Source organism: Colossoma macropomum, unplaced genomic scaffold, assembly GCF_904425465.1.
Source record: "Colossoma macropomum unplaced genomic scaffold, Colossoma_macropomum, whole genome shotgun sequence".
In the NCBI taxonomy this organism is placed as follows: Eukaryota; Metazoa; Chordata; class Actinopteri; order Characiformes; family Serrasalmidae; genus Colossoma; species Colossoma macropomum.
Window position 1 is genome coordinate 13,972,083 of NW_023494801.1, and position 12,079 is coordinate 13,984,161.

Here is a 12,079-nt window from a genome sequence, read left to right on the forward strand (position 1 = left end):
GTAGAAGTGCTTATATAAAAACACTGGTATATGGGGCTATGAAATTCTTATACTCATTGTCACTGTGAATATTTCGTATGCTTAAAAAGGCTATAGCCAAGAATAGGATGAATAAAATAATATAGTTGTGAATTATGTAACTCAGCTCACAAATCAAGAAATAGTTGCTTTTTTTATGATACAAAAACCGTCTTCAGGCTGAATCTCAAGAAATATATGTCCGATTGCTGTTAGAATTCACAGGTGAGGTGGATATGGGAATATGAGATGACCAAGAGCATGTTGTACTTGAATATGTTTAACTACTTAAAATATCAGTGTTACTTTTTTACCCCACATGAAGTTGCTCCCTGCTCTCCCCTTCAGGGAAGCATTTTAAAATTGTGGCAGTTGATAGTGCAACACAGATGTGGCCGATAGTTTGAAAATGTTTGTTCGTGTTCAGTTACATTTACTACATCTGAGAAGCAAACATTAGAGAACTGTTTGGATTGCATTTTAGTAATCATCAAAGTCAATGACAGGATTCAAATGGGAAGTGTTCACACCCCTAATACTGTTGCATGTGCTCATGTCAAATAACAGCTGCAGCCATTACCAGCATGCACTGATTACTGTGTGCTCTGAAGGTTTGTGTGATTACCTGTCTGAGCCTTGTCTCCCTAATGTCTTGCTGTGTCTGCAGTTCAGCCCAGTGCTGCTGTGTTGATGGGAAATCCCATCCAGGCTTTCACTCCACCCGGAGGAGGAGCACCTGCCGGCGGGAAGTCGCCCAGCCCTGTCCAACGCATCGACCCCCACACTGGAGCCAGCATCCTCTACGTGCCCGCTGTTTATGGAGGCAACATGGTCATGCCCATGCCTCTGCCGGTGAGTGCTGGACAGCTAGTCCTCACACTTTGGAGCACTAGTCCTAGTCATTTCAGGAAATTGCGCTGTATTTTGGAAGACCTAAAGATAATGTGTAGAGTTTACTATGCACACATTGTGTAATGTAAATGCTATTTGTTTCACATTACGTAATTATTTATATATATTTATCTAGTTGTAAAGTTAAATAGTTTCATAGTTACACTTGCATTTGATTTTCATTCTTTATCAAACTGTTTCTGTACCTCTAGACTTGTTTCAATGTGTTTGATGCCAAAAAACAAGACTATTACTATTTTTGTATCATTTAAGGTTGACTTTTATTACTCTGATTGGAGTACATGTAGGCAAAAAAGTGTCTGTTCTTGCAACATAATGGATAATAATATGATCATTTTTTCCCAAGAATATATGTGAGGGATAGGTGTGGATTTTATACTGTTATAGGCTTTTTTTTCTCCCCCAAAAAAATAATAATAAAAAAATGGAGACCAATGTATATACATATACAATCAAAGAACACAAACACCCACATGCATTATTTGGTGCAGCTTTGCAGTGTGAAACCAACTGAGCCAAATGAAAAAGATAGTGTCACAAAAAAGCCACTGTTTACAAACTCGCTTTGTATAAACTGAAAGAAAATACACATTTCCAAGTTTCTTTGCTTGTTTTATTGAGCTACAAGTAAAAAATAATTAGATTTAGTTTAAAGGCATATATGCTGTGGGAGACGAAAGAGGGTTAAATCTTGAAGTTTAACCATACCTTTTATATCCTGTGTTGAAGTAGGAATAAGATAGAAAAAGGGATTCTAGTGCCCTGTTTTATTGACGTATGGCCATGTGCTGTTAACATGCCCCCTGGTTAAACACAGTAGGCAGTTATAACCATACACACTCTCTGATGGATGTTTGCCAGTGTTAATTAACCATTAGGCTAAATATATATGTGTATGTAAACAGTGATTGGAGTCCTCCCACCGCTCTCTGTTCAGTTTCTTGTTTTTCTCAGAGCTGCTTCTGTGCCTGACAGACAGCTCATGAGCTTGTTTGCCAATATGTCCTTAAGGTTCACTTGTTTAAATAAGCCAACAAGCTATGTGACTGACACTTTACAGTGACCAAAAAGGAGGGGCGGGGGGATAATGCAGTGCTTCCTGACCCAGCAGTGGTCTAGCCATGCTCCACCAACAAATGTTTTTTGTTAGCAACTGTTGTGAGGTTGGACAGGCTTTTCTGAATGTTGCCAAAAATGTCATTTAAAGTTTGAATTTAAGTTTGTGGTTTAAAATGTTGCGCTACTGAGCTGGATTACGTTATTGCTGATGAAATCTTGCCAGATTGAAAATGACGAACTTGCCGCCAGGCTGTTGTTGATTATACAAGGAAAAAAAACTACAGCCAGACTATCCTAACAGTGTGACTTCATGCATGCAAATGAAATATTATTGCACACTTCTAACTTCCTTATATTTACAAAAAAATCATGACAAAAACTTTTTTTTTTTTGATTAAAAAATGCAACATTTGCAACAGTTTCTCATTGGATTGAATAGAATTTTTGCCGTAGTTCCATAAAGCTTGTCCAGCAGTTACAGTGAAACATTTGGGGGTGGGTGAAGCATGGATTTCCCTCATAGCATATTTAACACATAAAGAATCTTCTCTTTTTTCTTTCCTTGCCTGTTACCATTCTCATTTTCCGTGCATAATCTCTCAGTTACCATGGCCGAGCTACCAAAGCCGCTTTGCCGTGGACCCCCGCTTCATGAGCCACCCGGCAGCCATGGCGGCCTATAACCTGAACCTGCGGCCAGCGGCCAGTCGGGCATCTCCTGTTCTGTATGGCCTGAGTCAGCCCTCTCCGCTCGGCCTTGCCCAGGCACCCACCACCGACAAGGAGCTGCTACAGGAACCCAGCGGCAACGGTACTGTACTCTCTGCTTTGCCTGTTTTTTAGCAACATGTTCTACAGTATGCGTTAGTTGTAGAATTTTTTGGGCCAGACATGAAATGAAAGAGCTGGAAGAAAGGACTGCATGATCTGTCAAAATTGCCCATCACCAGAGTTTGTAGACGCTTGCCGTAAATGAGCTTGTGTGGTGTCAGCTCTGGATGCGTGTTGAAGGGGGGGCGTAATAATGTGTCTTACATAAGGTGCTTGCTTTGAGTGAGCTATCTGTACTTGTAGCTGTAGCCTGCTTAAAATATCCAAAAAGCTGCAGAGTGTAGGCTATTTGACACAAGGTCTGATGATTTGTCAGCAGTGTTTTGGCAAGCTTTACACTTGCCTCAGACTTTTATTTGAAAAGAGTGAATAGTTTCCAACATTATTTACTTTTGTGCAGAAGTACAAATATGTTTATGATAATTGCCTATTACACAAAATCTTGGGAAATGTCTGGCTGCAGCTAGACAGATTTTTGAAATGCAGCTGTGCTCTTCAGAATATTCTGTGTTGTTTTGCTGCATTTTGTGTTTGCAAAAATACGTCATGCTGTTTGTTTAATTTGGTCAAGCATCTCCTTGCCTAAAAGCAGAGCTGGTGTGGTGGGGAGCTTTCACACAGTGCTATTTGCGTGACACGCTGATTTGTGGCTCTAATGTACTGATGTGCCGTACTCATCACAGGGAAGGTTGATATTAATGGAAAAGTGGAGCATAGCAGGCTGCTGACACCTGAAAGAAAAGCCCCTGAACTGAAGGAGAAACAGGTATCTATCTTTCCTTCCATTATTAGATAGCTAAGAATTCCACGTCTAGCTCTCACAGTTTTTAATTGTTACTGAAATGTGAACTACTGCAAAAATAATTTTTTAACCCCTTAACATCCCAGGCTTATTACATACAAAGTAACTACTGGGACTTCAATGTAAACTGGTCGAGCTAATTTTAGGTTATAAAAGTGATAAAACTTTGGGTGCCCTGGTGGACCCATGGCCTGTTAAGGGATTAAATCTGTGTGAGAGCCATTATTGGGCCTGCAAGATGAAATGGACAAAAAGTCTGAAAAATCAGTCTGAAACAGAGTATCTGCTGATACAGATATGATTTCAGATATCACTGTGTGTCCATGATAAAAATGTACACTGTGCATCATTAGCCATTTACTAATCTGGTCACTGATCACTGAGTGTTATCATGGATGCCTTCTTTCCCAGGGAGAGCCTGAGCCAGTTCAGAACAAAAGCCCTGAGACCCACGCTGGCCTGGGCTTCCCTGCCGGCCGCCTCCTTCGTAAAGAAGTGCCGGCTCAGCGTTCACTCAACTTCCACCTGGCCCCGCCCCACCCAGCCTTCCCTCCCCATCCTCCCGGTGCCCCCTTTGCACAGCAGTACGGCCTCCCCAGACCTCCTCTCCGCATGCAGGCACAGCACCCAGGGCCCATGCACCCACAGCACCCACAGCCCTCCGCCTTCCCTCCCTCCTTCTTCAGTGGCCACCCACTGGGCCAGCGCAGCCTGCAGTCTCCTGGGCTAGAGGGGCTGGAAGGAGGGGAGGGCCTAGTGGGGGCTGTGCCTGAGGAACTGAAGAGTGTAGTGAGAGGACTACCCCCTCAGCCCCAACCGCAACCACATCAGCAACCCACACGCCTCAACAGCTTTGGGGAGGAGAGCCTGGATTCTCTGCTGGGAGATGCTCTGGGTAAGCCTAGCTTTTCTATGTGGCGCGCTCTGTGATTGAATGTTGCTTTGTTGCTATTTATTGTTAATATTGAAAGATTTTACTTTATAATGCCTTTTGGTGTATTTTTGGCCAGTCTAGTTCTGACTGGTTCTCAATATTGCACTATATCATATCTGCATGACCACACTTTGATCATACATTTTAAACACACACTCTCCACCGCATGCGTTCACACTCACTCTGTGAATTGTCTTTGTTCCTCAGATGGACAGAGCTGTTCGGGGCTAGATGCTCTGGGTGCCCAACAGCAGCAGCAACAGCAGGCAGCACGTCTGGGACATTGGAACGAACCCGGGCCCTTCCTGCAGGGTGCTGGGCCTCCGTTCCCTCTGGCCCAGCAGCTGGCACATCTCGGCCAACCAGGCCTACGGCTCCCACAGCAGCTCCTCCGGCCCAACTGGGGCCTGGACCCCACCCCAGAAGACGAGCCCCGACCACCCATGCCCAGGTCAGTCAGAGCTCCAGCACAGGTCTAGACAAAGCTGGACATGTTTGATGTTGTAGGCAGATGTAATGACAAATTAGGGCATGATTGACATGAACAGTTTTTTTCCCCAACACATTTTGTGTAATTGTATACAGACTGTATAAAAATACAATTGTTAAACAGTGCTTAATGACTGAGATAGTTGTCAGTTGGCAACTGTGAATCGTCAAATACGATTGTCAGTTCTTCTAAAAGAGGCCACACACCAAAATTGGCATTTTATTGGCAAGATTTTTACAGGTGCCAATAAATCTGTCGAACTTCAATATCTGCTGTATATTTCAAAGTATATTTTATCAGCCAAACCATATATCATTTGAGCCCGAGATAATACCACCCCCCCGTGTTTCTCTTTACTTACTTTCGCTCTCTCTCTACCTGCCCTCTCCCTCTGCCCTCCCTCATTCTCCTTGTCTGAAGGTATCCTGGACTGCTGCGAGAGATGCTCCCTCAGGAGCCGTTCGAGCAGCGGGAAGTCGTAGACATGCCGCCCCCACAGTCCCGGCTGCTGCAGTACAGGCAGGTCCAGCAGCCCCGCAGCCCAGGAGAACTGCCCTCTCCCTCCTCCACCACTTCCAGCTCCCACAACCATACGTCGACCCCAGGGGCCTTCCCTTATCCAGAGACCAGCCGCGATCTCCCCTCCACCATGCAACCCTTCCACCAGCATCAGGCTTTCAGCCAGGCCACCTTTTCCCTGCCCCCTGAGCACACAGCTGGCCCCCTGCCTGTCAAATACCTCCTCCCTGAAACCCACTGGCCTCATGCTGGCCTGCAGCAGAGTCAGGTGCTGGGCCCCCCTCTGCCCTTCGGCCTGCAGTCCATAGGCCCTCGGCAGGAGCAGGGCCCCCTCGGGCAGCTGCAGCACCAGCAGCAGAAACAGCAGCAGCAGCTCCAGGCCCAACAGAGTACTCTGCAAAGTGTAGAAGAGGTGAGGCCGTTTGTGGTGTCTGTAGAGTTTAGAGACAATATCACCTTTTCCAATATTGATGCCAATAGCAATACCAAAACTTTGAGTATCAGCTGATACTGTTTTGTCCTAAAAAAACTACTATAATTCACTATTCTGAATGCTGAATGTGCCGTTCTTGTGAATTGTGTAGATTTAAAGAGTTTTAAACTCGGGAGGGGGTCTGCACTCAGCAGAGAGTTCTGAGACAGAAACCACAGATAGTGTTTAATTTTTGCCTGCCAGTCAGAACAAAAGTCATGTTATAGAAACAAGAAAAGAGACCTGTGTTTCATGAGTGGTGAAGTGTTTTGCTTCTTTGGACTGTCATAACTGCTTTGAGAGTGAACATCTGCAAGTGGCAGTCATCTGGATCCAGGCACAGTGTGCATTATAGCGCTAGTAGAACACACATGAGAAGTTTTTAGAATAGCCTCTATAATACATGTGGAAAAAGAATGTCTGCCAAATTTCATACACGCTGACCTTTTGGTATGTTAAGCCACAGGTTTTTAACAAATTAGTCAAAATACCTAGAATAAAGGACAATATTTGGAAATGACCTGTATTTGCACAGTTCATAAACTCTGAACTAAATAATTCCATAGTAATTACACCTGTATTTTAATCTTAGCATGAACCAGCATTTCATGTTAAAATTACTAAAATTTTCTCCTAGGAACAATGTAGCCAGCCCCCACTAAAGAGGACTGGTTTATGTATTTGTCACTTTATTTATTTTTAATTGAAAGAGGCATGTTACTTCAGACAGCAGTGTTAAAGTACTATTCTCAAACTGCTCAAAAAAATACTCCACTACCCTACAGCAACAAATACATAGCCAGTAACATGAAATACAAAAACGTTTTTAATTTTTTTTTTATTCAGTTAAACTTTTACAGTGCAAATGTGCAAATTTAAAGAATTTAAAATACAGGTATTATAATATTATAGTATGTTCATAGGGTAAATATAATGAAATCAATCTTAGATGTGCTACAAAATTTAATCAGATTTGTTTTTTGTTTGGGTTTTTTTCCTGATACCAGATTCAGCATTTTCTACTGGTATTTGCTCAGTAGCACTACTGGGTTTCAGATATGTGGTAATGTTATGTGAATTGCCATGAAGCTTATCAGCTGCAATGGAGCGAGTTTTACAAAACTATTTAGTGAGGGTTCATTAGTTATCACAATATGGAATTTTTGGACTGATAATGATACCAATAACAAACTATAATCTTTATAATAAATATAGTGATAAGAGGTTAAAACTCTGAAGATGTGTCATTAATTTTTTTTCTGCCTTGTCACAGCAAAATGTAGACATTTTTTGTGTACGTGTACATATTTAGCATATCATAGTGTTTTTACGTATCTAGTGGAAGAATAATCTAATGTTGGACGTCTTACCCAAAGACTTTTATTGGCATATCAGTGGTTTCCTTCTTTCTTCTTAACAGTTATACATTTTTGCATTTATTGGCAAATAATATATCAGTCACCGATATATCAGGCACACCTAGAAAAAAAGACCAATCTTGCTCCTCCTCTCTCCCGTCCTCATTCTCTCCTTCCCTTTCAGTATGAACCACGAGGACCTGGTCGGCCACTGTACCAGAGGCGCATCTCTTCCAGCTCTCCTCAGCCGTACCCGGAGAGCGTGGTCCCGTGTAAGGACCCTCAGGACCACCCCACACCCTCCTACAGATACCCCCCAGCAGACTTGTGGCCCGGCACCAGTGGCCCCGCCCCCATCCCGGGCCCTGCTCCTCTCCACAACATTCCATGCAATGGAGCGAGCCACCTCGTCCCTCACAGGGACATTTTAGGTGAGTAAGTAAAAGACTGAAGTGTGTCTGTAGTTTTTCAGAACTGCAGTGTAGTGTATCCCTTTGAGGAGGATGTGCTGGTACCTTGCAATCAAACATGATTAATTACAGTAATAATGACACTCCAAAAGAGAACACAGTAACAGATGGCGTGAGAAGAGTGACCAACCTGAGGGTTTACCCCATTGACTGTTCCATTGATTTCACCGTCAGAAAGAAATTATATGTTGCTGTCTAAACTGTGTATTTCAGAAATAGTTACTTTACAGGAGAAAGCAGTAAGAGCTTTTGTAATAAGCTTGTAATGGAAGTTAATGCAGCATTTTTTTTACCCATGAGTAAATTTAGACCAAGTCTGTTGGTCCATTCACCTGGAAATTTTGGAGAATACGACAAAGGGTAACTTGACTTTTAAAATTTAGCCAAGAAAAACAAAAAATAGAGATGCAGGGTTCTTGCATGACCCTGATGACATATTGTAGTGTTCACTTTAATCATGTCAAGTTCAAGTGTTCACCCACTTGGATTATGTAGTAATATAGTCTCAGTATGATGTATCCACATCAAAACATTCTAACTACTTCAACTTTTTTTTTTGTGTGTGTGTGTTTTTTTGGAACAGCCAGCTGCCCTTTACATTGTGTAAACATTTCATGACTAATGGACCTATATAAGTGGTCCAAAATGATTTGGAAGAAAATCTAATTGCATTAACTTACATTTAGTTAAAGTCAAATTGAATCAGAAATCATAACACCCTTCATACCTTGAGCATATTTCTTCTTTTTCTGCCCGCTGGTGCGCAATGATTTAATCAAAACTCGGAAGGCTTTAGAGGCTGGCAACAGTCATTACATTTTTATGAAAGATTACAGGAGAGCAAGAATTTTTTCTCTTAAATATGAACCATGCTTTATGTGACCAGGTGCATTAACTAACAAGGTAAAAATAAACATACGTTCTGTTACATGTTTTTAAAACTCTGAATCCTTGCTGAACAGTTACCTGTAACAGTGCCTGCTGTTCCTCTTCCAGTTTCTAAGGCGATGAACGCTGTGGAGGAGCACAGTCAGGCCGAATGTCTGCAGCAACCGCCCCACCCCACTAGCCTCACGTCTCTCCAGCACCATGGACAGTTCCCACCCCTCATGCCCAGCAAGCAGACACCTCCAGACCCCGGAGGAGGGGGCAACACCAGCCCAGGAGGCCCCCAGGCCTCTACTCACTCCAAGCCCCCCACCATGTCCTACGCCAGCGCCCTTCGAGCCCCCCCAAAACCCCGGCCACTGCCCGAGCAGGTCAAAAAGAACAGCGACCCCATCTCTCTGTTAAAAGACCTTAGCATAGGGAGTTCAAATAGTAGCAATGGGTATTACTCGTATTTTAAATAAGTGAATATATATGAAATATATACACCTGTTAAAGTGAAAACGATTAAAAAAAATAGAATAACAATCTAAAAAAAAAACTCAACAGTAAAAAAAAATGTCTTTTGATTTTGTCAGTTAGTTAGACTTTTGCGTTTTATTATTTTTTACTTACTTTAGTTAGTTGGTTCTTTTACAGTTTGACATCTGTGGTTTTACAAACGGAAATCAGCATATATATCAAGAAATACCAAAATGTTGAAGAAAAACACACACAAAAAAATTTATGAAAACAAAAAAGATTTTTAAAAACACAGTGAATTGGTTGACCACTTAGCTGCCTGTCTTTCTTTTCCTCTAATTATGTCTGCTCTATTTGCATCTACTATCAGAAGTAAACTTGTTGAAGTGATTTTTTTTTTTCCCCCAGCTGGCTTTTTTAATGATGAGTTCCTTAATCATTATAGGTGTGTTTTCTTGTGCCAGCAGCTCAGTGGTGAACCAACTCAGACAAAAATATTATAAAAAGTTGTATAGCTGTAGACAAACTTTTCTCAAACTGTACATAAGAATAAAGGAATAAAAGAGATGAATGCTGTGTGCTTCATTTCGCATACCACAGAAAAATGAACCTGCCTCGTGTGTTTATGTTGCACCGCTTGGTGAGAATGAAGCTCTTATTCGTAAGGAGGCACTGATGTGGGCCGATGATGACATGCAGTATTTTTCATGTTCTGCTGATGCCAATACATAAACATAAGATGTAGAAATTGGGATATCTCCTTGGATTACAATTACAGAGAAAAATAACACGTATTTGCAGTATTTATATACAATAACAATTAATATATAATAATAATATCAATATACAATTAAATACATCAAATATTGGTATAAAATATCGGTCAAATCTAAACATATGTCCAATATTTATTTATTTATTTATTTGATCACATTATGCATCTCTGCACATGGCTAATGGTTACGATGGAGGCGAGATATCAATGTTCTTGTACAATAGTAACAGTTTGCAGAACTGCCGAATATAGTTGCTCATTTGGGATTAGGCTTACCACGGTGTGCTTACAGCGAATGTGTCTGTTAGTGACATTTATGCCCACATATGCTGTGCCATCTATCTTTTGTAGTCTTTGTCACTTGACATAATTTTCCCTTGAACCCAAACAGAGTTTGTTCCTTCAGTTTTGCACTGGAGCTATGGGCTAACATAGCCAAGAATGCATGCCGCATCTTGCGAGCTGCTTCTCTAAATTGTCATATACATGTTTCCAACTGCTTAGAGCTGTTATGTCATCTCAAACATACTTACCTGGCTTTGGATACTGTAGGACATAAAAATGGACAAAAGTATGGGCAGATTTAAGGCTTTAAGGTAGCTGCTACTACTGTTTTAGCTATGCTATCTACTGTCTCTTCTTATGGGTAGTGGTACATCATACTAGCTAGTCTATTTGAGATCACGTGGTGCAGTTCAAGGCTAATGTGTGATGAGATCATGAGTATGTACAATGCTAAACAAGTGAATATAAACTTCCATTACATGTTAGCTGATTTGGCCTAGTAGCTCCAGTGCAAAACCAAAGAAGCAAACTTGGGACACCAAACACTGCTTGCTGGCCAAACTGTTGGTTTAAGAAATTCATTGTAACAGTGTCTGAAGTAATGCCCTTAATTATGAATGGCGAATTGGAAGATCATTCATGTTCAAGAATAGTTTATGTTGTCTTATAATCATTGAGAACTAACAGGTGTTTGTGATGAACAGGTTGCAGCCAAATTGCGAACCTTTTAGCCACTCTTTATAGACATAATTGGGCTGTTTTGTTTCATTTTTCATAAGAAACAGATGTGAACTATGACACCCTCATCCATTAAGTGTGTTAATTTTTTTTTGCATGGAGCTTGGCTTGCTGGAAAACACCAGACATTATTTTGTCCTGGTGAATGACTCACTTAAACCTAGAAACTGTAAAGCAGTTTTTGATATGGTGTGCATATAAACAATGATTCATTAAGACACCTCAGGCAGGGCATTTTCTTATATAGAGAACAACAGTTCTACAGAAGGCTTTTGTAGCATATCGTTATGCAGTATAGTGGTGCAACAAAAAACAACCTTAATACAATCTTAAATTACAAACCATTACTAAAAATGTCAACATGGTTAAAGGAATGCTTAGAGAAGATATTAGTTCAGAATGCATACTTGGCATGCTCAGTTACAATGGACTTATCCATCCCACCCACAGTTCGTAATGAATTAATCTTGCTTAACTGTCTACACTGGAAGGTGTACATGTTATGGGAATTGTAGGAATGGAACGCTTCTTGGTTTTCTTCAAGTACACTTACACTATATGCCCAAAAGTTTGTAGACACCTGCTCATTTAATGTTTATTCTGAAAACAAGGGTATTAAAAGAGGGTCTGTCCCTCTTTGCTGCAGTAACAGCCTCTACTTTTCTGCATTCAGACACGAGAGCATTAGTGAGGTCAAATATTAGTTCCATAGGTGTTTAATAATGGTTCCATCACTTCAGGGAATGCAGTTCCACTGCTCCACAGCCCAGCCCAGCCAAGCTGATGCTTGGCATTGGGCATGCTGATGTTAGGCTCAGGTGGCTGCTCCAGAGCATCCCATTATATTGGCAATGCTTTACTATTGAGGTTTTGCAAGAGGGTGTGTGCAAGTAAATGTTCGTGTCAGCAATGGGTGCATCTTAAAGTAGCTGCATTTGCAAATTAGAAGAGGTGTATGATTACTTTTGAACATTTAGTGTACCTTGTAGCTACACTCATTGGACACTTCATCTTAAACACCTGCTATATATATGTGAGCTTGACTTTAGCTTATCTATTGCTGCAC

At 41.4% G+C, this 12,079-nt stretch overlaps 1 protein-coding gene across 1 annotated transcript in view; it reads left to right on the plus strand.

The window, feature by feature from the left end:
• Window positions 1-9,820, plus strand: part of helz (helicase with zinc finger) — a 62,567-nt gene extending 52,747 nt beyond the window's left edge. Inside the window, exons 24-31 of the mRNA XM_036589168.1 lie at window positions 686-870; window positions 2,593-2,800; window positions 3,504-3,586; window positions 4,034-4,517; window positions 4,764-5,007; window positions 5,467-5,977; window positions 7,580-7,826; window positions 8,862-9,820. Coding sequence (XP_036445061.1) covers window positions 686-870; window positions 2,593-2,800; window positions 3,504-3,586; window positions 4,034-4,517; window positions 4,764-5,007; window positions 5,467-5,977; window positions 7,580-7,826; window positions 8,862-9,217 — 2,318 coding nt within the window. The 3' untranslated portion in view covers window positions 9,218-9,820. The remainder of the gene's footprint in view (window positions 1-685; window positions 871-2,592; window positions 2,801-3,503; window positions 3,587-4,033; window positions 4,518-4,763; window positions 5,008-5,466; window positions 5,978-7,579; window positions 7,827-8,861) is intronic.
• The last annotated feature ends 2,259 nt before the right edge of the window (window positions 9,821-12,079 follow it).